The sequence below is a fragment of the Paramisgurnus dabryanus genome, chromosome 14, assembly GCF_030506205.2.
Source record: "Paramisgurnus dabryanus chromosome 14, PD_genome_1.1, whole genome shotgun sequence".
NCBI lineage: Eukaryota > Metazoa > Chordata > Actinopteri > Cypriniformes > Cobitidae > Paramisgurnus > Paramisgurnus dabryanus.
The window spans coordinates 12,446,689-12,474,625 of record NC_133350.1 but is presented as its reverse complement, the minus strand read 5'-3'; the positions used below and the strand labels follow the sequence as shown (position 1 = coordinate 12,474,625).

The 27,937-nt window shown below is 37.1% G+C and overlaps 2 protein-coding genes across 3 annotated transcripts; both read right to left on the bottom strand.

Annotated features, from left to right (window-relative positions):
- Nucleotides 1-701: 701 nt before the first annotated feature.
- Nucleotides 702-19,144, bottom strand: LOC135740668 (uncharacterized). Of its 2 annotated transcripts, none has more exons than XM_065259126.2 (9): nt 17,218-19,144; nt 15,650-15,695; nt 13,421-13,528; nt 10,171-10,354; nt 9,615-9,922; nt 7,949-8,098; nt 7,545-7,564; nt 2,977-3,130; nt 702-2,379 (listed from the first exon to the last, which is right to left on the bottom strand). In XM_065259126.2, the coding sequence occupies exons 1-9, from the start codon at nt 17,266-17,268 to the stop codon at nt 2,177-2,179; spliced, it is 1,224 nt and encodes a 407-aa protein (XP_065115198.1). In that variant the 5' UTR covers nt 17,269-19,144; the 3' UTR covers nt 702-2,176. The 2 variants fall into 2 exon arrangements, with proteins under 2 accessions (XP_065115198.1, XP_065115199.1); XM_065259127.1 differs by having other exon boundaries at nt 2,244-2,683.
- Nucleotides 19,145-19,326: 182 nt separating this feature from the next.
- Nucleotides 19,327-25,668, bottom strand: miip (migration and invasion inhibitory protein). The gene is made up of 9 exons (XM_065259337.2): nt 25,202-25,668; nt 23,688-23,842; nt 23,319-23,421; nt 22,443-22,554; nt 20,886-20,959; nt 20,635-20,761; nt 20,404-20,500; nt 20,059-20,157; nt 19,327-19,769 (listed from the first exon to the last, which is right to left on the bottom strand). The coding sequence occupies exons 1-9, from the start codon at nt 25,446-25,448 to the stop codon at nt 19,632-19,634; spliced, it is 1,152 nt and encodes a 383-aa protein (XP_065115409.1). The 5' UTR covers nt 25,449-25,668; the 3' UTR covers nt 19,327-19,631.
- Between the last annotated feature and the right edge of the window lie 2,269 nt (nt 25,669-27,937).

Sequence of the window (27,937 nt, the reverse complement as noted above, 5' to 3'; positions counted from 1 at the left end):
TTCTAGGACAAGGTTGAATCATTGTTGATATTGCAACGTTGAATCAACGTCTCACTTTCAATCAACATGGGTGTCTTTGCATCAACTACAAATTAACCTTGAAATATGCATTGCTTTTGCAAATTGAATCATCATCGATATTGAATTTAGCAATAACAGTGGTTTCAACGTTATATCAACATTGAACGAACAAACAACGTTATTTCAATCAAATTTCAAAGTTGATTTTTAAGCATTTTATTACCCTTCTGCAACAGTTAAGCACTAACTAGGCTATTGTTTTAATGATGAACAAACAACTGACATTATTTCAACCAAATTTCAAAGTTGAATGTCGGTTGTGCACGAGGTGGGTTGGACAAAACGCCCCACTGCATGGTTTCCGATGCTCTTTTAAAAATGTACAACGTCACAACGCAAAAGAAACAAACAAGATTTAAAAAAAAAAAAAGCTAAGCAATGACATTGACTAGCTCTTTTCCAAGCTGGCATTTCAACATTAATTCAACATTGAATCAACCTCTAGGACAAGGTTGAATCAACGCTGATATTGCAACGTTGAGTCAACGTCTCATTTAAATCAACATGGGTGTCTTTGCGTCAACTACAAATTAACCTTGAAATATGCATTGCTTTTGCAAATTGAATCATCATTGATATTGCATTTATCAATAACCGTGGTTTCAATGTTATATCAACATTGCACGAACAAACAACGTTATTTCAACCAAATTTCAATGTTGATTTTTAAGCATTTTATTAACTTTTTGCAGCAGTTTAATGTTGAACAAACAAACTGACATTATTTTAACCATGTTTGCAGGTTGAAGGTTGGTTGTGTGCGAGCTGGGTTGTACAAAACGCCCCACTGCATGGATTCTTCTGATGCTCTTTTAAAAATGTACAACTTGACATTTTAAATAATATCTTGTTTATCGTAAGGGGACACTTTAATGTCAGTGTCCCATTTTACCTAAATCCCCCCTGGTACGTCTGCATGTAAACCGTTCATATTAAAATGTTAAAAATGTATTAACAAAGCATCAATAACAAATATATTTACAAATATACAATGAAAAATTCATAGGCTAGCAGTCGTGTGAACACCTAACATTCAAAAATAAGTACACATGATCACACTCAGTAAACCACTCAGATATCCCATGAAGAGGTTATAAAGCCACTCTTATCAAAAATACCACACATGTGTCTTATTTAAGATACAAGGTAAAGTTTGCCCAGACCTCCCACATTAGTAAAATCAGACACCTATACTTACCCAAAGACGAGTTATTTTTAGATATGCATATTACACACCCACATTACAACACACACACACACACACACACACACACACACACACACACACACACACACACACACACACACACACACACGCAGTAACAGAACATCCACTTATGCAATAAAATAATATTTAAGGTGCCAAAGAATGCAATAAAATAATATGTTAAATTGTTCTCTAATATCTACAAAGAAGGTAACTTTATTAAGTGCAAAAATTATCTATAGACTGTTTTACATGTGCACCCTCTATAAAATGGTCTATTATAAGCTTATTTGAAAGGGTCATTAATAATAATGTTGAGCTCTGCTCTGATTGGCTATTTCTCAGAGCAGCTCCTTCAGTAGCTCTGTGTGTGTGTAATATATATAAGATATGTATGTTTGAGCCTCTATCAGACGTAGATACAGAATAATCAATTTTTTGGAGATTGTTAATAGAGTGGAGTGGTAAGTTTGTGTTTAATACGCTATAACTAAACGTTAGCATATAGCATTAACTAGCATTTAACGCTAACTCAGCATTCACAACTTTGTTTTTAGCATTGTAACAATGTTGTAATTAATTTAATGTGTAATTTAATGTTGGGGCGTACAACTCGACTGGAACGTCACAGTCGGTGTTATGTTGAAATCGGTCTGTTCTCCAGTGCACGCAAAAGGTTTCAAAACATCTATTACTTGACGCTTTCCATCTTGTATAGTGATTTTATCCAAGGCGACACACAGTGAGAAATGACTCATGATCACATGCTAGCATGCAACATCTTCTAGGTTGCAACATCCTTCACTTTGTAAGCTCTTGGTCTCCGACACAAGTACTTGAGGTTACACTATTGTGCAAGGTGAGTTAAGTCCTGGACGGTTTGAATTTTCACTTCCCAGTGGCAGGCACAGGAAAACTCAGTTCCTTTTCTTCCTGCGCGCTCACTTTGATCCTGACCTGTGGCAATGTAGACTCCTGTTGAGGTGTGCATATAAGAGGAATATCCTCCTCACAGACTTCTGCATCTTCTTTTTTATCACTTGAGTTAGAGCCCAAAATCACCGTGCCAGGTGAGATAATGACAATGGTCCCTAAAATGGAAAAATGATGAAGTCAACAAATGTTTATTGTTGTCAGCTCATGAACATGACTTTAAATGGCACATTAGCTCTGTTTTTGTAGTTTCATATCAGCTTTGGCGGTAAAAGGGTTAATTTCACTGCTTGTTGATGGATCTTTTATTTATTTTGCTGATATGTTACCAGTTTTCCTTTGTTAAACCGGCCTAACATCCTACTTTTGGGCGTAAATGTAATTACATTCTGTTGAGTCTTGGCAATGACCTTCACAAGGAAATCCAAAAAACATCAACTGTGTTGTGAAAGACAAAAACCCCTGCAGAACAGGAAGTGAAAATGGGAATTAAGACAACGGCTGACTCAGAGATAAAAATGACAAAACACTTTGCTTGGAAGTGTTATGTATTGAACAGAACACACACATGCTTAAACCTGCAAAAGTGATTCTTAAGAATCATTTAGTGTTTGCAAAGTAAATACTGCAAAAAGCATTAACATTTTTGTGGCTCTCACCTTTAATCATTCTCTTATCACTTAATCAAATCTTTTATATTTACACTAACATGCACAAACTTGCACCTGTTGCTAAAAGAGGTTTACAGTACTCACCTACAGTATTGTTGACATTTTCACCCTTCACATTGTGCTCCATGTTGACCTGCTGTCCAGATCCAGAATGGGACATCATTCCTGTACTCTGACATCTGACATCACTGTCGAGTGGGGCGTCACCTTCCACTATCCGGCTCTTTTCTGTTAAATTCTGGAATTGGGAATTGGGTGAAATACAGTGACCATGTTGAACAATCTGAATCTTTTTGAAATCGTCATGATTTTGCATGAAAATGTAATCAATCAGATTTAATAATAAAGCATATTTGCCGTGCTTTCTGAGGGGAGGGCTCTGAACTTGGAATTTTATCCTGAATCCAGAGTACTCCCCCATTCCTAACTGGATAAGATTCTAGTGGAGAGTGAAGCAATGGGGTGGAGGAATGATGCTGCAAGATAAACGTACAGTGGTGTGAAAAAGTGTTTTCTTCCTAAACCTAATAACATGATTGCAGCAAGAACTGCAATCAAGTGTTACGAAAAACTTGCAATGAATCTGTTATCGCGCTGTGGAGGAATTTTGGTACACTCATCTTTGCAGACTTATTGTAATTCACCCACATTGGAGGGTTTTCGAGCATGAACCACCTTTTTATGGTCATGCCACAGCATCGTAATAGGATTGAGGTCAGGACTTTGACTAGGCCACTTCAAAGTCTTCATTTTGTTTTCTTCAGCCATTCAGAGGTGGACTTGCTGGTGTGTTTTGGATCATTGTCCTGTTAGGTAGACGGCTGAATTCATGGTTTCATTTATCACAGCAAGTCTTCCAGGTACTGAAGCTGCAAAACATCCCCAGATGTTGTGTTACTTTTAAGCCAGATGTAATGGGATGCACACTTTCCAAAAAGTTAAAATTTTGTCTCGTCAGTCCACAGGGTATTTTCCCAAAAGTCTTGGGGATCATCAAAATGTTTTCTAGCAAAACTGAGATGAGCCCTTTATGTTCATTTTGCCCAGTCTCAAGTGAATTCACGCGTTTTAGGCCAAAGAACATTTTTTTGTTTCATACAGTAAACATATCCCCACTATGTGCTAGCTGCCTGTCCCCTGAACAAACTGTAAAAAAAACGCGGTCTCTGTAGACGGCCCAGGCTCCGAAAACTGAAACAACAAAAACAAAGTGGTCAAACCAAGCGTGCCGCACAAGCCCTGAAAAGTGAAGCCAAAACTTCTCGATCGCCCCCCAGTGACTGGTCCCAGTATAGGTCATAAACCCCCCCTCCCCATGTTATTCAATGGGACTTGAGACCAACTAAAAAAATTAATTACACTTCAATTATCTTTTTTCCGAACCTAGTTTCTGTCATTTATTGTAGTTTTTATCACACTGATGTAAATTAAAATGTTTGTTTTTAAAATAAGTTTGTGTTTAGTTAGTTATTTAATGATATAAAAACGGTGGTGTCACGTCATGATTGACAGCTGTGATATCGTGTGATATGCGCATTCTGCGAGAGCGAGGGCGGGGTTTTGATTTCGCGGGTTCACTTCCTGCTCACTACTGCGCATGACTGGTCCCGAAATCACTAATGCGCAGACTCAAGACCCAAGATGTCAGCGCCATATCGGGACTCTGGCGGCTTCACTTTTCACCAATGGAAGAGAGTGAACAGGCGTCGTCCATCTTTTTTTACAGTCTATGGGTCAAACCTACCACTAGGAAACATAAAAAAGTGTTCCAGCCAAATTAAAGAAAAGAAGGATTTGGGAGTGGGGGTTGGACGTGTTCATGACTCGTTCAGAAAGCACGGAGGAAGTGGGAGGAGTTAGCTACGCAGCGTTTGTTTGACAACATTTCGAACGTCAACAATAAGTGACGCAACACAGATTCGTTTAAATCGCCTTTAACCAACACATGTGAAGCCTGCAGTTCTTTGGATGTTGTTGTCGGGTCTTTTGTGACCTTTTGGATTATCCTCGCTGCGCTCTTGGGGTAATTTTGGTCGGCCGGCCACTCATGGGAAGGTTCTCATTTGTGGATAATGGCTCTCACTGTGGTTCCCTGAAGTCCCAAAGCTTTAGGGCGCACTCATATTATACAAACTAAACCAAACCATGCCCCAGTGTGATTGTCCCTACTCCCCCAAAAGCACGCACTCATACTTTTAACATCCGGTTTGGTTTGGATCATTTGAGTGAGCCCTTAGAAATGGCTATATAACCTTTTTCAGACTGACAGATCTCAATTACTTTCTCTTTTTTTTCGGAATATCTTATCAGTTTTTCACATCACTGTATGCTTTCGATCATCAGTTGCACTCCTGTGTGTGTCTGGCTACCCGATAGAGGAACAGGGAAACACCGTCTCTAATATTTTGATTTTGGACTGCGGTACCAATTGATAAAAGTCAATGTTGCATACAGCGCCTTAATTAAAAAACTTTATTAAAATGCTGGACATTAAAGTTTTACAGTTTTCCACATCATTCATTTTTTATGTACTATGACATAGGATGGCTTCAGAAGACTATGGGTGTGTCTCAATCAGCTCCTGAGGTCGTGAATCAGTTTATTGCTCACTTGGGACACTGTTCACTTATATTCCTGTGACATGACTGCTTAAGCGGGTTGTGATCATTCACAGCTGTTATTTGTCAACAATCGGCAAAACCAACATCTCTCTGACTTTATTTTTAAAACACTTGTTAAAGTATATTATGCAAAACACTTTCATTATTCATTACATAACCATCCATAAATTTGGAGGAATATCACATTTACATATTGGGCTCTATCATACAATGCAGCGCAATTGTCTTTTGACGCAAGTGTCTTTTGCTTGTTTCAACCCGGCGCAATTATCGTTTTCACGTTTAGCACCACGTTGTTTAAATAACAAATTCATTTGCGCCCATTTTTGCGCCCATGGGCGTTCTGATCTAAAAACGAGGTGTGTTCAGGCGCATTGTTGCCGAGTTGCTATTTTGAGGCAACTAAAATAGACTACGCCATTAAACACCTAAAACCTGCTCTAAAGTCAATGGTGCAAGATTGTTTTTGTTATTTAATGGGCGCGTTAGAAATATGCGCCTATAAACGAGACGACAACGTGGGTTTGCTTATCACACACATGGATGCGCAGCAGCACAAAAACGCTTTTAAATATGAACAATTAAAGCATTCAAATGTAAAAGATTATTATTGAGTCTCTTGAACATAAATGAGGACTAATTATAAGTAATGCTTAAAAAAAAAAACTCATGGCACTGTCCGGGTGCTGAAACGGCTCTCCGCACGTTTGTAAATTCTTTTCTCACCTGTTTGTTACAAATAAAGTATTTTTAGAGTACAAACCTTTTCTTACATACTTGTAAATTATTTTTTGATGATATTGAATAGCCATACATTTACACCAATTAAAAGCCTGCTATTTTTACTTCCATGACTACAAGAAAATGTGTTTTAAAGGTTTTAATACAAAAAAATTACAATTTCAATACAAATGAAAAACAACACAATTATTTAACATTAATTTTAAACTGGGGATCTTCTTCCTCCGCTTAGCTTCTCAGAGTTTACAAAGTCCATCATCCAAATAGGGATTAGACATAGCGCCAGCGCAACTGGCTTTCAAAGGGGATGAGAGCTGAGACTCTCATTGGTTTACTGCACGTTTTGCCCAAAATACTCCCATTACTCATTAAAAGAATAGGAACAACCCTTTTCGACTGTGTGTTTGGTGCACAAACCATTTTTCCCATCGTTAAATTAGCAAAAGTGGATTCGGACACGCCCATTTAGAGCATGCACTTAGATTGTTAAAATAGGGCCCACAAAGTAGATTGTGGCCCCTTCCGGTCTAACAATGTGTGTTTATATTAAAACTAAAAGAAACGTTTGCATTTTCAAAAGTTCTCTCACGGTTAATAAAGTTTATTGAGATGACTCCACTGATCTATATAAATGACTGGATTGCACATAGAAGAGTTCGAGCGGCCATCTTGGTATACCCAACCGGCAGAGGGCGTCATTGACTTACATTCAAAATCATGATCTGAATTCAACCGGTTTACAGTGTATCAGTCACACAAGATTATTTTTTAGGTTATGTGTATGTAAATGAATTGTTACTTCTGATGTTATTTGCAACGTTTATGTTAAAATCGTGGCTTTACAATTGTGATGTCATGCGCAATCCAGTCATTTATATCAGTGGTTGACTCACAAGATTTTCATTTGGAGAGCTTCAGAAACGGTCACGTGAGTTCTGGTAAGAGGACATATGGGACCATCTATGCTCATTGGTGTTTGCGTTGCATTGTGGGAATTTTTAGGGAACGAATGCTGCGGTGCATTGGAAGGATTTTGCAATTGAGACAGCCCTGACTACTGAACATGGGAGCTTATTGAGACACAGCCTATATTTGATATATGACTCATATAGACACTTAATGGTACTTTTTTGCAACGTGATGAGAACGAGAAAATAGTGAAGGGGAAAAATCCACATTATGACAAAATGTGGAGTAAACTGTCTTAAAACAGCATTGTGGAGGTAACCGAAATAAAAATAGTGAATGACTTGACATGAATTTTATATGTGGTCACACAAAAATACTCACGTGCTTTCCAGATATGAAATCTAAAAAAACAAAACAAGAATGAAATTAATATGTTGCATGTAACACTTTCATTGTGTTGGCAGATCGTGTTAGGGCATGCTGACTGTAAGCTATATGTATAGGCGTTTTGTGGTTTCTCAGGCTACCGTTCATGTGTTAGAGGAATGTCATTCTGAAACACCAGTAATGTTTATGTTAAGACGCTGCCTTATGGGAATTAAAGCACGTGAGAGGACGGTGCTTACTGTAAAAAGTGACCTGGGTGGATTCCAGCCAATTTATAGGTACTTGCATTACACTTCAAACATGAACACAGAGGTTCCCATTTGAAAAGGTTTGTTTTTGTTTCATAAAATCCAAAAGTTGCAGGCAAATTAATATCTGTATTGGCCTTTATATCATACCTGTCCATTTTGAAAGGGTTTTATGTGCAGTGCTTTTTCTCAGCATACAGAATACAGCCACCACCAGCATCAGTATTATCAACAGGATTAATAGCAGCAGGTTGTCTTTTGACATGCCGTCTTGAGCTTGATCCAATAGTTGACTGTCCCCTAGTGTTGACAAGAGAGTAATGCAATGAATATGCTTAAATTGATACATTGCCGTACTGTACAGTGTACACACATATTGGCTACTTTTAAAAATATAATATGGATTATGCAATACGGCACACAATAGGATACTGCTTGCAGGGTTCCCACACCTTAGTTATTAACTTCTTATTCAAGGACCTTTCAAGGTTTTCCAGGTCCAATAAGTTCAAGGACTAAATGTGGGGACACATTTTAAGTGAGAGCAAGGTTAAATCGTGTTACCTTTAAAGATACATTGTTACAGTTCCCTTTCGAGGGAACTCGCGCTGCGTCACTGCAGTGACACTTTGGGGACACCTCCAAGGGTAAGTGCGTCTGAATGTGTATATCAAATTCAACCAATGGTGAGGCTAAACGACAAAGACAGGGTGACGCGGGAGCCAGGAATTATATCGCTATCTGAAATATTGCCAAAGACGGCGTTACAGGGACGCGGGAAGTATGGCAAGGGAGACGCAGCGTCTCGTTCCCTTCTCAGGGAACAACAGTTGGATACGTAACCAGAGACGATTTCATGTGTCAAACACAACTGTGCAAAAAAGCATTTTGCTATGAATCAACATTCGCATACAGAAGATATAAACATTTAAAGCGAACAATTTAGCACGTGTGTTTAAAAAGTCTAGATTTTTTTTATATTATCCTACACTACACAGGGAATAATATGGATTTTTTCCCAAAAAACTTCTTGCATTAAATAGTTTCAAGGTACTTCAATGACCTGTATCTGTGTATTTATATTTTTAAAAACTTCTCAGGGCCTTGTACCCCCCCATTCACAAACTTTCAAGGATTTCAAGGACCAGTGGGAACCCTGTGCTTGGTAGAGATGCACTGACATATCGGCCAATAATCGTATCAGTTACTTTGAAAAAAGTTGAAATAAAGAGAATAAAGTTTTTATTTGTATTTCCTACAAATAATAATTATCATTCATTTAAAAAAAAATTAAAAAAGGTAAAACCAACAAACTATTAGTATTGGGAGACATCACTCCTAATAATCGGATATTGGTATCAGCAGAGAAATTTAGCATCGGTGCATCCTACTTGACCATCAGGCTAAGTTGCTTGTGTTGTCCAGTTATGGACTCAGAAATAAATATGGGTAATTGCATGTTTATTTAAATTTTAAATTTTGGTTTTGCAAAAAATTTGCCGTAATTATGCAGCTGGTTGCCAGTAACTTACTATAGAAGATAAGGAGTAACTTTGAAAAAACTGTTGCCAGTAAATAACATAAATGTAAAATCTACAGTAAGTTACTGGCAGCTAGTTGCCAGAAATACCAAGTAATACTGTAATTTCTACAGAAATATTTTACAGTATATTTGTGTAACTATAAAAAAGTTTTCTTAATTTGACTCATGTTCTGATAATCCTAGGTTTTCCCTGAGAATCTTGCATTGAAAATGCATAAGCGTATGCTGTGACAAACATATACTGTAGCTAACAGGTAGTGAATATGGTTTTACCTGTGTTTACTGAGGTAGCATAGGTAGTCTTATCCGTAGACCCTGAATACATTCGGCGTGTTTGTGTAACCTCTGTACTGGAATACAACATGGAGATAATGGCTTTGGTTTGGGTAATGGCTTTGGTTGGCATAATGGCTTTGGTTGGCATAATGGCTTTGGCTGGCATAATGGTTTTGGTTGGCATAATGGCTTTGGCTGGGATAATGGCTTTGGTTGGGATGGGTGTAGTAGTCTCAGGATCCCCACACTTTCTGTCCTGAGTCGCTGTGCCCTCTTTCAGAATTTTCTTTCCTAACTTAGCACAACTAAAGGAAGAAGTAAGAGACATGAGAAGGTTTAAAAACATGTCTTCTGGAATATATATATTTTTTAAATATAGTGACTTTTAATAGACAGAATGTTGAAAGTAACAGTAAACATGCATAAAATAAAGGAGACTCAAACCACAGTAGATCGATTATGCTCTGTGCATGACCTTATGTGTCCATGTTATATTTATGGGTATGTTAAAGTATTTACTGTAAGTATTGCATCATCTATAAATATTACTCACTCTGTATGAGGTCTGCAGCTTTGGTTCAAAGAGGGCACGCTGGAGAACGTGCCGATCGGACATGGATTACAACCATTTTGGCAATATGTGGAAAGATTGTTACCATTTTCACAGAAGAAACCAGCTCTGCAGTGGCACACACGGTTATGTTCAAAAGTGCATGAAGTTACTTCAATATGATTCCCTGTTTCCATCCAAACATACAGAAACATACAGATGAGTCAATGCAAACACACAATACACACTGTTAGAAATAAAGGTCAAAAATGATCTCTAGCTGTCACTGGGGCGGTACCCTTCTAAAAAGTACATATAGTTGTACCAAATGTATACATATCTGTACATAAATGGTACATATTTGGATCCTTTAAGGGGTACTGCACCAATGAGAGCTTGGGTATATTTTTACCCATGTTTTTTTTGTCTGACAGTGCAGAATGATATAGTTTTATAACATGCACAAGAATTTTCCCATGTTTTTTTTGTCAGTTTCTTCAAGACTTTTCACGACATGCTTACAACTCAGTTTATTTAAGTAACCCAGTATTACACACTTAAAAATAAAGGTGCTACAAAAGCTTCTTCCCAGCAATGTCACAGAAAAAAATGGTTCCCCAAAGAACTTTTCAGTCAAAAGTTACTGAAACAAATATTTCTTTCTTACCCTTTAATATTCTAAAGAACCTTTACCACTACAAGAATCTTTTATTATAAACAAAAATATTATTTAAAAGCATCGTACAGCGCCATTGTTTTTAAAGGAACAGTTCATCCCAAAATGAAAATTTGCCTGAATGTTTGGCATTCTCAAATCATCCTAGATTACTTTCTTTCAACCAAAAACAATCTTGATTTTTCAACTATTTATTTGTATGATACAGCTGCAAATAAGTATTTGAACACCTGTCTATCAGCTAGAATTCTGAACCTCAAAGACCTGTTATTCTGCCTTTAAAAGGTCCACGTCCACTCCATTTATTATAATAAATTAGATGAACCTGTTTGAGGTTGTTAGCTGCATAAAGACACCTGTCCACCACATACAATCAGTAAGAATCCAACTACTAACATGGCCAAGACCAAAGAGCTGTCCAAAGACACTAGAGACAAAATTGTACACCTCCACAAGGCTGGAAAGGGCTACGGGGAAATTGCCAAGCAGCTTGGTGAAAAAAGGTCCACTGTTGGAGCAATCATTAGAAAATGGAAGAAGCTAAACATGACTGTCAATCTCCCTCGGACTGGGGTTCCACGCAAGATCTCACCTCGTGGGGTCTCAATGATCCTAAGAAAGGTGAGAAATCAGCCCAGAACTACACGGGAAGAGCTGCTCAATGACCTGAGAAGAGCTGGGACCACCGTTTCCAAGGTTACTGTTGGTAATACACTAAGACGTCATGGTTTGAAATCATGCATGGCACGGAAGGTTCCCCTGCTTAAACCAGCACATATCCAGGCCCGTCTTTAGTTTGCCAATGACCATTTGGATGATCCAGAGGAGTCATGGGAGAAAGTCATGTGGTCAGATGAGACCAAAATATAACTTTTTGGTCATAATCCCACTATATGTGTTTGGAGGAAAAAGAATGATGGGGTGGTAGCATCATGCTTTGGGGGTGTTTTTCTACACATGGGACGGGGCAACTGCACTGTATTAAGGAGAGGATGACCGGGACCATGTGTTTTGCGAGATTTTGGGGAACAACCTCCTTCCCTCAGTTAGAGCATTGAAGATGGGTCAAGTCTGGGTCTTCCAACATGACAATGACCCGAAGCACACAGCCAGGATAACCAAGGAGTGTCTCTGTAAGAAGCATATCAAGGTTCTGGCGTGGCCTAGCCAATCTCCAGACCTAAACCCAATAGAGAATCTTTGGAGGAAACTCAAACTATGTGTTTCTCAGCGACAGGCCAGAAACCTGACTTATTTAGAGAAGATCTGTGTGGAGTAGTGGGCCAAAATCCCTCCTGCAGTGTGTGCAAACCTGGTGAAAAACTACAAGAAATGTTTGACCTCTAACAAAGGCTACTGTACCAAATATTAACATTGATTTTCTCAGGTGTTCAAATACTTATTTGCAGCTGTATTATACAAATAAATAGTTAAAAAAAATCATACGTTGTGGATTTTTTTATTACGATTATGTCTCTCACAGTGGGCATGCACCTACGATGACAATTTCAGACCCCTCCATGATTCTAAGTGGGAGAACTTGCAAAATAGCAGGGTGTATAAATATTTATTTTTCACACTGTATAAACTACAGCCATACGTGTGTTTATGAGATAGCTGAGTGACCCAACCTTACAAAAACACATTGCTTAACCTTAGAAATCATTAAATAACCAGTAAGGATAAGCTTTTGATGGATGAATGCACTTTTTGGAGCTTTAAAAATGGGGCACTATCCAGTACCATTATAAAAGGGCCAGGATAATATTTAATATAACTCTGCCTGTGTTTGGCTGAAAGAAGAAAGTCATAAACATATAGGATGGATTGGGGATGAGTAAAATATGGGCTGATTTTCATTTAAGGATAAAGTTGAACTATTTCTTTAAGAGGATATGGACAATAGTAGGCAAAAACAAAACTAAGTAAAAGCTAAAGTAATGTTTTTGTGATGTACTGTTTTCTACATAAAATCATTTCATATTATGTAAAGAACATTCTGTAAAAATATACACTGTAAAAAAATCCGTAGAAATTACAATGTTATTGCAGCTGGGTTGCCGGTAATTTACCGTAGATTTAAATTTATGTTATTTTCTGGCAAGAGTTTGTTCAAAGTTAAATAAATTTTAAATATTAACAAGTCTCTATCTTTACAGAATAAAACTATACAATAACAGCCTCATGCAAAGCATTCTGGGAACCAGAAATCATCATCAACCTTTTTCTGTTTTTTTGCTTCAGATTTTGTTTCCCAGAATGTTTTGCTTGGTGCTGTTTTTTTACTTTTACTCTGTAAAGACAAAGACTTGTAAATGTTTAATGTTTATTCAACTTTGAACAAAATGTTGGCAGTAAATAACATAAATTTAAATCTACGGTAAATTACCGGCAACCCAGCTGCAATTTCTACGGATTTTTTTACAGTGTATCCTTGATGTCTTTAATACTGACTAAGATCATGTCAAAGATTGAAAATCAAACTTTGATGCTCTTCATCTCATCAAACTTGGATTTATATACAGGGTCACCATTTCAAGTGTAAAAAACTGTTGCTGTGAATGTTGAAAAACTGACCGGTACATTTGTTAGTGCACTCTTCACATTTCAAGACTCCTTGTCGCAGATACTGGTACACATAACCAGCGCACTCTTTTTTGCATGTACAACCCCTCACGTTTTTACCTATGAAACACAAACATCACAGATATCAGTAGTCGCACATCTCTACGTGCTCCTCAAAGCTATACTGTGAGTGCAAAAGTAAAAGTCCATGATGCAGCACCTTTAAAAATGTTTGATGTGACTGGCCCAAATTTTTTAAGTGCTCAAACAAAAAACATAGATCTACAGACATTATGAAACTCAAGGGAAAAAAGTTCAGTTAACAGCTGAGTAAAATCTCCCTTTATTCAATTCGCAGAAGTCAATGGTTTATTCTGAGTAAAGGTGTGATCTTGCGATGTGCTGATATATGCTGGAAGCTTAAAGACACAAACACTGTCACTTCAGACCTACATGCTAAACTCACGCAGACCTCTGTGCTATTACTGGAGACGGACATGACATATTTTGCAGTAAGGTCCTCTGAGTAACAAAATCTATTAAAAACACAATGACAAACATACTTTAATATACAGTATACTTCATTTGCGATTTGTGGTGCAGCCCTTTACGAAAAAAAAAAAAATTCTGGTAAAAGTGTAGCAACCATGAATTTTTTGGTGTATTGATTAACTATTCGCAAAACAATGGGGGAGAGCGGGGCACATCCTAACGCTTTTGGCTTTTGCTCTATCATTCAAAAAATATTTAAGTTAGATTAATAATTTTTTACACAATCAACACACACATCTCTGCTACAAATTAACACTTAAAGTTTGTTTGTAGGACCTACTGCTATCGTACAATTACACCGGAAGTGACAGGAGTGCAAACGTGACAACTTACCCCATAGGTGGGGCTCATTGTAAAAAACAGAGTGTTTGTTAACACCTGTTAGATTTTTTTTAACACAAATAATTCAATAAAATTCTGTCTATATACTAAAGGTGGATATTGTTTATATATCTGCCTATAATAGATAGATATCCAAACATTCATGATCCTTCATCCAACCATCCTTGTATTATGCATCAATGAATATAAATATTTCTTTTGAAAGGGCTGCACAGTTATTTCCCCTGATATTGTATTAACAGTTATCATTTTAATTAATAATATTTACATTGTTTTCTTTTCATTATCATTGTATACCTGAGGCTTCATTGTAACACTGTGTGACAACTTACCCCGCTGTATAAACACGTTTTCAATCTCAGTTACTAGGAGTTGCTGAGATGTTTCAAAATGGTGTTATGTTGTAGGTAACATGATAACGATTAAAATAATATAAGGTTGGATTTGGTGACTTAAACACATAAAGTCACGCAAAGAAATGTACTGTTATGCCTCCAAAACACTCTTTGTTCAATATCTTAACCAAAACATCAAAAGATTTCACAACAGGAGATCTTCTGACAGTAAGAGAAAAACACCAAAAGCACAGATTGCTCATGTGAATTAAAATAATCTCCCTTAAAATACGTATGAATTGTCACAAGATTTGGTTGGTTTTGGCTATTTACTAGTCACGTCTCTGTTTATTACTTAATAAATGCTTAGAGACAAAACATCTGACTTGTACACAGTTTCATAATAAATTTTGTAATGTTTGTTGTCATACTATGGTTGATGATGTCACTTCCTCTCTTGCCTCCTTAAAAAAACATCACTGGTTTAAATTTATAGCACAGACACTGCAGAAAGGGTGTGACATGTAGTGGTTTGGTTTAATTCCCAAATTATAGTTTAAGACATGACGTAAGCAAGTACTCAAATAAACATTAGTAGTTTTTAGGCCATACATTAACACCTTTTAGGGAAGTGTCTGAATGAATGTCGGATGTAATTTTCTTCAGAATATACGTCCGTGTAGATGTCTGGAAACGGTTCGCTGTAATTTTATCCTGTAGTTAAATAAACCTCAACCACATGAAAGTACAAGAAACACGTTTTTTTTGTAAAAGATTTTAAACTCAGTCCAGGATAATCTGTAGGTATTTGAAATGACATCAGCAAGACTTTATGTGAACTTGACAACAGTGGTCAGATAAACACACACAAAGATACGAGATGATGAAATGAGGAAAAATGGGCTGATCATTGATTAAGAAATACTCTTGACTCTTTTCTACACATATGTAAGAGATCTAACACAAAGTTTTGTGGTGAGAGATACTGTGGATGATGTAAAGGTTAACTTACCCTTTTCACATCTGTCGGGGCAGTTGGCGTGTAAAGATGGTAAAAACTGTGAAACAAAGCAAACCAATCAGATATAGACAAGGTCTGTTTTCATGCATCACTACAGGTCGGGTTCAAACAGGTTCAGCTTGGAGACTGGAGGAGGAGATTAAGGCTGTATTTGTTCTGTATCATTGGCCACATTCATTGTTTTCGTGGCAACCTGGCTTGTGACATATAAAGATGTTATATGGAAAGATCTAGAATGATTTACAATTGATACATTTATTCAGAAGGGTGTGGAGAGCTTTTAACCGTCTTATCATAGAAATTATTTGTTTTTGAGGTTTGGCAACCTTAGATGACCTTATCAATGCTTTTAATTTTACGTGTTTGTGTTTTTTTTAAAGTGGTTGCATTAAGCGTTTGGATGTTGATGATTAATCATAAAATAAAGTCAGAGACAATGTTTGACATATCTTTATATCAATCTGACAAACAAACAAACAGGTCTCCTGTCTATCTCACACTATCACACCGCTTGAACTCTTGTATCACTTTTTTTTTTTTTAGGAAAAACCCCAATTGATTGAGAAACCAGTGTGTTTTTAATGTCAGTAACCAGATCAAATAAGATTGACTAATTTATGTGTGTACATGGCTATTGGCAAAACAAGAAGCAGCCAGGGACAGGACACCAGATAGACATTTCTAGAGAAACACCCACAGCAAATTACTTATCGTGGACATTTCTGTGGCCTGGTCAATAAACAGATAACCACAGAAAATGTACAGCTAGTCAGGTGCGAGAGATTTGCGTCATGTGGGCACGTGGGCACGCATTGGAAAACCTGGCTTATCAAACATATCGTAGTGCATGGCAGTTTTAAGTTCCCCTTAATTTATCTGTTTCGAAAGATGTGGTATTTATAGATAGTTATCAAACTAAACCGTGTCATGTTGTGGGAAAACTAAAGTAAATGAGAATTCATAACTGTCCTTTTGTATAGGAGGTGAAATGAGTGTTAACTACTGGTCTCGCTTTATTGTCCTACCAAAATGACGAGACTTTCTTTCTGACTAAATATTGAAGCGCACTTAGACGAAACCTCTCATAGGGTCACTTTGCAGGAACGTAACAAGACGCTTTGAAATGCAACGGCAAGCTTTCATTATATTGGATTTATCCCTATAGGCTATATCAGAAAACCCGACAATATGTTGACATGTACAAAGTCATTGAGTTCATACAAACGCGCAATGTTTTGAAATTTGATATCACGAGCGATTCAAACAGTGATTATAGAGTGCTTTAAATATTTAAAATACTTCTTGTTTCATTAATGGTTATTCAGGTAAATGCATTGGTGTCTCTGTTCCTTTAAAGTATCAGAAAAAAACGGTTCTGTAAATAAATAAATAGATTATAACATTTTTATACAAAAAAGGCGCATTTCAAAAGGCGCATTTTATGTGATGCCCAAAAGCGCAGTCTACGTAAGCAGCTCTTAAAGTTTTAAACTGGTCTATGAAGTGATGATACTCTTACAATATTATTATTTTAAATGTTAAATGTCTTTAAAACTCACCAGATAGCAGATCAGGATGAAGGTCGTAATGGATGAGGTAGATGTTTTCATGATGCCTGCAGTGTGCACTTCTGAGTGTCTCACAGTTCGAGTTTAGCGCTCTTATATTTTTTTTTAGCGCGTGGGAAGCTAAAATATGAAGACCAATCAAAGAACACAACTGCTACAAAGAACAAAACTGATGTGCCACTCATTTCTAGTCTTTACTGTTCTCAGATATTAGTTATCTTACATAAATTAGCGAGCAATGTTAAAATTGGCACAGCAAAGTATTGCAAGTGAAAAAGACAAAGGATACATTTCACTACACTACATCTGCATTGGGTAGCAAGGATTTAGTAAATAATGCAATTTTATAGCACGTAAATAATGTAAGTTGTAAAATGCATAAGCATTTGCTTGAATATATATATATATATATATATATATATATATATATATACCAAGATCGCCAATTACGCATTTCTTTACACACTTACGCACACTCTGAAACACCCACACGTACGCACGAACACAGCTGTGGAGAAAAATATTCATACCCTTGGTAAATATGAGCAAAGAAGGCTGTGAAAATAAATGCACATTGCTTCTCCTTTTGAGCTTTAATAAATATTTTTTACAAAAATCCAATGTTTAATTTAATCTTCTTTGCTACCTCCATTTGGAAGTTTAACAGCTCAGAGTCTTGTATTATAAATAATGTCTGATGAGGTTGAAGAATTCATGGCAAGTGATCTTAGATTCCTCCATACAGACTTTCTCCAGACCCTTCTTATGTTGCTGTTCTCTCCTCTTCAGTCATCTTTTGTATGGTTCAGGTCCAGGAACTGAGATGGCTATGGCAGAACCTTGACTTTGTGCTTAGTGACCCATTTAACCCATTTCCTGATGGAAAGTTTAACCACGACCCATTATAAGATTTCTAGTCAGGTTTTGACTTTTCTATCTGTTGGTATTTGATGTAATCCATGACGTTATGTATCTGGATAAGACCGTTGGTAGAAAAGTTCAAAACAATGAAGGTCTGTGAGTATATTTAACTGTAGACATGGAGCACTGTTTAATCCCTGTGTGCACCAAAGCCATCTTGTGTTCTCGGTGCAAAAAAATGCTTTTGGTTTCATATGGCCACAGCACTCCTGTTTAAAGTTGAATATGCTTGAGTTTGTTTTTGCATGAGAGCAGAGGATTTCTTAAACTGTGTCCCAAACAACTTGTGGTGCTGTTTTCCTTCATTTCATTTTAGCTTTCTGACCTCAGGATTCAACTGATTTTTTCCATCTGTGATCCTTGGAGAGTCTTTGTCCTTGCTGAGTATTAAGATGATATAGACACACGTCAGGCAGATTTGCATCATCTCCAGTTGATTAAATCATCTCTATTATTGCCCTGACAGTTGAAATAGATGTGTCTATGTTTAAACTATTTCCTTAAAACCACTTTCTATTTTGTGAAGCTCATCTTTTGCTGACCATCAGACTTTGGTTTTATAGTCTGTTTTTGTGTGATGAATGACTAAGGGGGGCTTTGTGTTATTATGTTAATATCAAAGGGAATATACTTCAGAGATATTTTACTCATAAAAATTTCTGGGGAGCGGGCCATAATTGTGTTCAGTGTGTATTAGAGAAAAACATTTATTTCATAGTGTGAGGTATACGCGTGCACACACGCATACACCATTTAGTGAGATGTAAACAACACTGGTCCAGAAACAATTCCTGTTGTTTTTAAGTTTTTTAGTTCACATTTATTTTACTAACACAATTTTGATTCGGTTGGATTTTAATTACATTTTGTTCTAATATTAATTAATATAAATATTTTATTCAGTGTTAAAAAATGGAAACAGGAAGAGCTTCTGGACCAGTGTTGTTAACATCTATCAATATAAATATATACATACACACACACGCAAACACATGTGCATGCACACACACACATTTATATATGCGCGTGCACACACACACACACACACGCACACACGCACACACGCACACACACGCACGCACACATACACATATATATATACACAAACACATGCATACACACACACACACACACACACACACACACACACACACATGCACACATAAATACATATAAAGTATATACAAACAAACATAACTTTGTTTAATATTTTAAATTTTCTATAAATAGTTTTGCAAAATTAAACAAAAACAAGTAACTGTCTTAGGTATCCGTCATACAATCGTACAACGTAATCCATGTGCACGCTTATTATTTTGTATCTTACGTATCAGTCACACAATCGTACAACATAATCCATGTGCACACTCATTCGTACGTATGTGTACATCTAAAATAATTTTAACACTCATTTGAACAAACAGAGGGGAATTTGGATGAACATTCATGTGTGGCACCATTGACTTTAAAGGTGTGAAATGATTTCAGGAAGGAGCGTATGGACTCCAGTGGTTTTCTGGCATCTTTGTGTCCGAATGTTGAAGGTGATACCTTGGTAAACGAGACACGCTAAGGTTCAGATCAGAACGCCGGTGTCTTGACTCCTTGAACAAGGACGAATCCTGGGAAATTAAATTAAAAATTAACTTGATTGTTGTCTCGATTAAAAGTAATTTAAACATTCTTTCTTTGTGTTCCCCAGAATAAAAACTGCACATGAGGTTGAATAAATATTGTGCAAATTCTCATATCCATCTTTAACAGAAACTACGTGTTGCTCATGGTTATTTATGTTGGGTAATACATTAACTAATGTTAACTTATGAACCTTACTGTAAAGTATTACCACAGAAACATATGCAAACACATGCAAAAAGTGGCAACAACTGCTTTTCTATAACTGCATCTCACCTGTTTATTATTTGCTGCTGTCATGGACCCCCGTAAATCCAGACTGCTCATCTGATAGCCAGAGCTCAGGGTAGGATCGGACCATCCAGACAAACAGTGCTGGAAAAAGTTGCATGTTTTACCAAAAGGTACTACTAAGAATGATTAAGGTTTGTAAATAATGCAATGATGAAAAAATATATTTACCTTAAGCAACTTAATTGTCTAACCATAAAGCAATTTTAATATTGAAGCCTGAGGCTTTAAAAAGAAAGGACGCTCCTTTAAATAAAATGTTTTGGTGTTTGTCCATCTGTTGATGATAGGGAAAACCTTCAACGTTTCAGTACTAATGTTGAAACTCACCGAGGGTAAACCCAGGCTATCAGACGGATCAAAACTGCAGCGGCGATGGGCTTTGTATTTGTATGATGGCAATAAAGCAGAACGAGGAATACTGACCCTGTGGTAAACACAGATCAAATCAAATACAGTTATAAAATAAACAACACTAAGAGGATGTGAAATCGAAGCATAGAAATCGATCATTTAGTATGAAATATGGCTACTGCAGCTTTATAAAATACACATATCCACCTGATGATAGCGGGCTCTGTTTTAGTTTGGGAATGTTCTGATTTGGGCATCTTGCACACTGGACAGGCAGTTTGTGGGTCCAGAGGGGCCGCAAATAAGCGACTATTTATTCTGTAACAGAATGTGCCTGTAGATCAAAGAGGACTTAAGTGAACATGTCAACTTCATAGTGCCTTCATGATAAAAAAAATACGGAGTGCTAAACCAGTGATCTTTAAATAGATGAAGTGAGACATCAGCAGATCTCTTACACTGATGGGTGTCTGGAGGCTCCTGCGGCTCTTTGTCTTCAAGCGTAGAAGACGCAAGATCAGCAAGTGGAGGTCTGCGAAAAGACAACATTTATATGATCAGAAGAACCATTTAAAGTTATTCCAAAAATACGAAAAATATTGTTTTATAATGCACATTTCAGAGAGCCAACATGTTTTCTGTTGACTGTATAGTTCTGACCTCTAAATCTGGAAGTACAGTTAATTTTTACACAAACGCAAATCAAACTTGACTAAATTTGACTAGAATGAACACATAGGCATTGGGTGAATAGAATACCTATCCTGGCCAACAGAGGTCTGTAAGGAGCAGTTAAAGGGATAGTTCACCCAAAAATAAAAATAAAGTCATTAAAGACTCACCCTCATGTCGTTACAAACTCGTAAGACCTCCGTTCATCTTCCGAACACAGTTTGAGATGTTTTATATTTAGTCTTGTTGACCCTTCATTGAAAATCTATGAACGGTATACTGTCTATGTCCAGAATGGTAATAAAAACATCATCAAAGTAGTCCATGTGACATCAGTGGGTCAGTTAGAATGTGTTGAAAATATCGAAAATACATTTTGGTCCAAAAATTGTCTTCCCTTCCGCGTCTGTTGTGAAGCGCATGCGCGAGACTTAAGTGACGTGACTGCAGTGACGTGGCTGACGTGTTATCTGGTGCACCCCAGCTGTAATTTTTTGTGCGCCAAGGCTTCGTTTACAGTCTGAGGGAGACACACGCTGTAAGTTTGAAAAAAAAACTTCACAAACATACAGTCACGTGACTTCAGTCTCACGCATACGCTTCACAAGAGACACGTAAGAGAAGACAATGCTGAATAAAGTCGTAATTTTTTTTTTTTTTTGACCAAAATGTATTTTCGATGCTTCAACACATTCTAACTGACCCACTGATGTCACATGGACTACTTTGATGATGTTTTTATTACTTTTCTGGACATGGACAGTATACCATACATAGATTTTTTAATGAAGAGTCAACAAGCTTTTGCACTAAATATAAAACATATTAAACTGTATTTACAAATGTGAACGGAGGTCTTGCGAGTTTGGAACGACATGAGGGTGAGTCATTAATGACATTATTTTTATTTTTGGGTGAACTATCCCTTTAAGCTCATGTAAAAACTCAACATCTTTGTACTCTTTCATGGTACAGTTGTATAAATGAGGACCTCTTTGCACAATATTTCATATATGGCCACTATTGTCTATGTAGTTGCATGCGTTCCGGTTCATTTTGTTTATGCAGTTTTTCATCGACTCCCTGGAGAATCGACACCCCAAGGTCACCACCTTGTGGATAAAATAATGGGAATACAAGAAAATTAAATGCACATCTGCGACCTGCGCATAACAACCTGCGCTAACCGTCGTGTTCACATAAAAAGTGATTTCTTCTATTATATCAGACTTTAGTATTGACCTGAAATGATTTCATCATGGTGACATTAAGAATAAGGGAAGTGACCCAGTCAAAATTGTGCAACAGCTAACACATACACAAAATTACAGAATCATGCTGACCCAGATATCGAGCTGTGAATGCATTCATCTCCATTGACCTGTCGGAAGTTTTGCAGGTCACTGAAGAAGTGCTCTGGGCGTTCAGTAAGAGAACTCTCTGCATCAACCAGGCCTAGAAAGAAACAAACCATGAACTTTATTGATTTAAGAACAGCATTTGCATGGAAATCAAGACTTATCCAGGGTTCCCACACCTTAGTTAACTTCAAATTCAAGGACCTTTCAAGGACTTTCCAGGTCCAATACCCTCAAATTCAAGAACTAAATGTGGGGACACATTTAGTTCTTTGTTACATTGTGTAACCTTTAAAGATACATTCTTACAGTTCCCTTTCGAGGGAACTCGCGCTGCGTCACTGCGGTGACACTTTGGGGACGCCTCCAGGGGTAAGTGCGTCTGAATGTATATACCAAATTTTCTGAAATATTGCCAAAGACCGTGTTACAGAGATGCAGGAAGTATGGAAAGGGAGACGCAGCGTCTCGTTCCCTTCTCAGGGAACAACAGTTACATACATAACCCGAGATGATTTCATGTGTCAAAAACAACTATGCAAAAAAGCCTTTTGGTATGAATTAACATTTGCATACAGAAGATATAAGCATGTAAAGCGAACAGTTTAGCACATGTGCTTAAAAAGTCTAGAAGTTTTATGATATTATCCTTCACTACACAGGGAATAATATGGATTTTTTTCCCAGAAAACTTATTGCATAAAATAGATTCAAGTACTTTCAGTGACCTGTATCTATGTATGTATATTTTCAAAAACTTCCCAGGGTCTTCATTTTTTTCCCCCAGATTCACAAACCTTTAAGGATTTTAAGGACCCATGGGAACCCTGCTTATCACAATTTATTATTCAAATGACCTACCGGCTATCCAGTCATAGCCCAGTAATGGTCGAATGCGTCGTCTCTCAGATGTACTGTCATCTTCCGGCCCAGGGAACAAAGAGGTTGCACTGTCAACCTCTATCTGTGGTCCAAAAAAATAACAACACATGTGAAATGAAACTTTCTTTGGCTAATCTGTACCAGTTGGGGATTTCTCTGTATGCAACTGAAAAAAGGGTAGGTTAGAGGCGTATTTTACACGGAAAACACAGTTTCATTTAACTGGAAACCAGCACAACCCTTTTGATTTTTGTTAGATTAAATAACTGATTATGTTTTCACTGATATCAGTTAGTCATGTGGCGCCATCTACTGTAGCAACTCTCATGAGCATCACAAGATACAGACCTGTGCCTTATGCTGTGTGAGAGGCGCTGATTTGGGAAACATCAGTCTTGTGGTTCTTCTATGCCCCTGCCAGCGACTGTTCCCAGTGTCCTGCAGTAGTTTGCTGTAGTTGTGTTTACAATGTTTTGGTGGTTCACAATCTTCAAACTGCTCGCCTGAGGAAACAAAGACTGTCCTAATTATAGACACAAAATATACAATGTTCAGTGTTTCTTTTGGTACATCATAGTATTTACAAGGTTAGACTTTAAAACAATGATGCTTAAGAGGTTCTTTCCAGTGATGTCATAACATAGAACTTAAAGGAACACGCCCACATTTTGGGAATTTAGCTTATTCACCGTATCCCCCCGAAGTTAGATAAGTCCATACATACATACCTTTCTCATCTCCGTGCATGCTGTAAATTCTGTCTGACGCAGCCCCTGTTAGCTTAGCTTAGCACAAAGACTGGAAGTGAATGGCTCCAGTTAGCATACTGCTCCCAATAAGTGACAAAATAACGCAAACATTTTCCTATTTATGTGCTGTGATTTGTATAGTCACACTGTGTACAAATAACAAAGTCATATGAGACACAGCCATCTTTTAACAGTATACATACTGGGAACCATATTCTCAGAAGGCGAAGAACTGCTACTTGTTCACGTTATTTTCACTTATTGGGGGCAGTATGCTAGCTGGAGCCATTCACTTCCAGTCTTTGTGCTAAGCTAAGCTAGCGGGGACTGCGTCAGAAAATTCCCAAAATGTGGGCGTTTTCCTTTAACTGGACAGTCTGGATCTGAACCTTTTTGACTTGGGGTCTCACATTGTCCACAAAAAAATCCCTGTATAATAAATTATTCAGTAAAAATTTTTAATAAATAAACTTAATTTAATACTTGTTCTGTTTTATTTGAAATTATTATAAGCCATTTTGAGTTACCTCAAGCAACTTCTAATGCTTTATATTATATATACATAAAGGCCGTTTGTTAATCCGAAGGCTGCAGACTCCGGAGGTCGCATATGCAGGCTGCATACGTCATCAAGCCTGGTTTATTTACGTTAACTGAGCATTACATTCGCAAGTCATAAGCATATTTCAACAATTTACGATTAACTAAGAATAATAGTCACCTTTATAATTGTTAATTTTCTGAAATAAGACGGTCTTGATGACGTATGCAGCCTGCAAATGCGACCTTTGGAGGCTGCAGCCTTCGGATTGAGAAACGGCCAAGGGATCGAACCCAGGACTTTTGCGTTTCTAAATGCTTAAACAATTAAGCTAATTACAGGAAAAACGATGCAATTATATTAACTTACTCGGTTGTTTCAGTGTTTGTATTGTGTTTAAAGATTTATGGCGTTTTCTGAGTTTCTTTTTTTTTGCTAATATTATTTGACTTGACCTCCAACTTTCGCTCTGAAATGGATTTTATTTTTAAACTGTATCGTGATTGTGTATAAGGTTAGACACGCCAATCTAACAGCAGCTATATAAGGTCAGTTTTGTTTACTTTTATTACCCTGAGTTTTGACGCTTTCCGCAGCGCATCCTGCCGCGGCCACTTTCTCCCCGTTTCTTTCCGTTAAAGGCGCGAGGCATTGGCCGTTACTTCCGTTAAACGCTTCACAGACGGAGCTTTGTCTCGCGGCCTCATCGTCGGGGAGCGACAGCTTCAGTTCGTGTAGTTTTTCGGCTTGTTTCTTGAGTTTTTCCAGTAAATCTTTGTTCTGTCTTCGCAACGCTTCTAGCTGCTCGAGCTCGGCCATGCCGTCGTCATAGCAACGAGTTCCTCAGAAACCAAGACGCCCTCCAACGAGACGAAAATACAAGGAACGCACTTCACAGATGCCTTTAAAACCCGCTACGTTGGCTTCTTAGGTAACCAATCATTCATTTAATAATTTATTTAATAGTGTTATTAAATAAAACACGAATTAAGGTAAGTATCTTCCAGTTCCAAAGTTAAACCATGCACGAAGAAATCTGATTGGCTCCAGATTTTCCCAGAATGCATCTACTACTGTTGTGCTTATTTAAAGGGACAGGCACACTCAGGAATGTTGTTTTTATTTTGTCCGAAATAATATAGAGAACCCCACAATTATATATAGTAGATGATTATAAACAAGTACATGGTGAAATCTTATTCAGATTTTTCCCCATAATGCATCTGTACTATCCTTGTTCTTATTTAAAGGGACAGGCACGTCTCTTTGTCTGTCTAATCAATTCAGAATTTTTTTTGTCCCATTATAGAGACAGAACCACACAATTATATAGTAGATGATCATAAACAAGTACATGGTGAATTCTTATTCTGATTTTTCCCATAATGCACCTGTACTACTTTTGTGCTTGTTTAAAGGGACATGGACGTATCTCCGTATGTCTAATCCACTCAGAAATGTTGTTTTATTTTGTCCCTTTAGAGAGAACCACACAATTATATTGTAGACGATCATAAACAAGTATATGGTGAAATATAATACAGATTTTTCCCCATAATGCATCTGCACTACCTTTGTGCTTTAAAGGGACAGGCACGTCTGTCTGTCTGTCTGTCTAATTGACTCAAAAATGTTGTTTTGTTTTGTCCAATAATAGAGACCACACAATTATATAGTAGATGATCATAAACAAGTACATGGTGAAATCTTATTCAGATTTTTCCCCATAATGCATCTGAACTACCTTTGTGCTTATTTAAAGGGACAGACACATTTGTCTGTCTGTCTAATTCACTCAAAAATGTTGTTTTATTTTGTCCCATTATGGAGAACCACACAATTATATATAGTAGATGATCATAAACAAGTACATGGTGAAATCTTATTCTGTTTTTTTCCCATAACACATCTGCACTACCTTTGTGCTTATTTAAAGGGACATGCACATCTGTCTTTCTGTCTAATCCACTCCGAAATGTTGTTTTATTTTGTCCCATTATAGAGAGAGAACCACACAATTATAAAGTAGATGAATATAAACAAGTAAATGGTGAAATCTAATTCAGATTTTTTCCTATAATGCATCTGTCCTACCTTTGTGCTTATTTAAAGGGACAGGCACATCTGTCTGTCTGTCTGTCTGTCTGTCTGTCTGTCTTATCCATTAAGAAATGCTGTTTTATTTTGTCCCATTATAGAGAGAGAACCACACAATTATATAGTAGATGATCATAAACAAGTACATGGTGAAATCTTATTCAGATTTTTTTCCCATAATGCACTACCTTTGTGATTATTTAAAGGGACACTTCTCTCTGTCTGTCTGTCTGTCTGTCTGTCTGTGTTATCCATTCAGAAATGTTGTTTTTTTGTCCCATTATTGAAAACCACACAATTATATAGTAGACGATCATAAACAAGTTCATGGTGAAATCGAATACAGTTTTTTTCCCATAATGCATCTGTTCTACCGTTATTTTGTCCCCTGGAGAAACACATCAATTAAATTGTAGATAATAATAAAAAACAACACTTATTTATATCTTGATTAAATTGATAATTTATATAGTAGTCATTTTCTTTTAACCACAATGAGAATGATATTACATAACTTTGTCCACATCCAGCAATACTGGCAATAATTTACTCATTATTGTATTTCACGCTTGCTTTAACTCACAGCACATCTTTCATATATCATCTTATATTTTCTTGTACATGGATTCATTTATCCTCTGTTTTGATTCTTAAGTGTTCTTCTTCACTCTCATTTAGTGCTGTCCAGACATAATGGCGGTAATCAAAGCCCAGCATGTGACAGCTAGTGTGGAGAGTAATAATACAAACGCACCCCTGCGGACCCCTGTCCATATTCAGAGCACGTATCTAATGCATTCGCTGGTGTTCAAGCAAAGGCGATGTCATTAGACTGACCACTGCACTGTTGTGTTGCATCCCATTGCTAGTCATAGAGTCAGGTCCACCCCCCTTCAGGCCATATAATTTCGTGCTCCCCAGTTGTCCTGTGGACGATCAAAGCCTGCTGCTTGAATACTTTATAGCTCATTATTGAGTGATCAGTCATTGTGGGAACAAGAAGAAAAACAGGCGAAATGTAAATGCTAGAAAAGTATACAAATGAGTTCTGAAACGGGTACGGATTTGAAAATTTTGGGTCACTTCTAGTTAAAGAATATTGCAAGAATAGAGTTTCTTTTGTAATTGTACTGATAAGATACTGATAAATGCATTTTGGTTTGGCACTATGCATATTTTTAATCCAACAGAGGGCAGTGTTTGGCAAATCT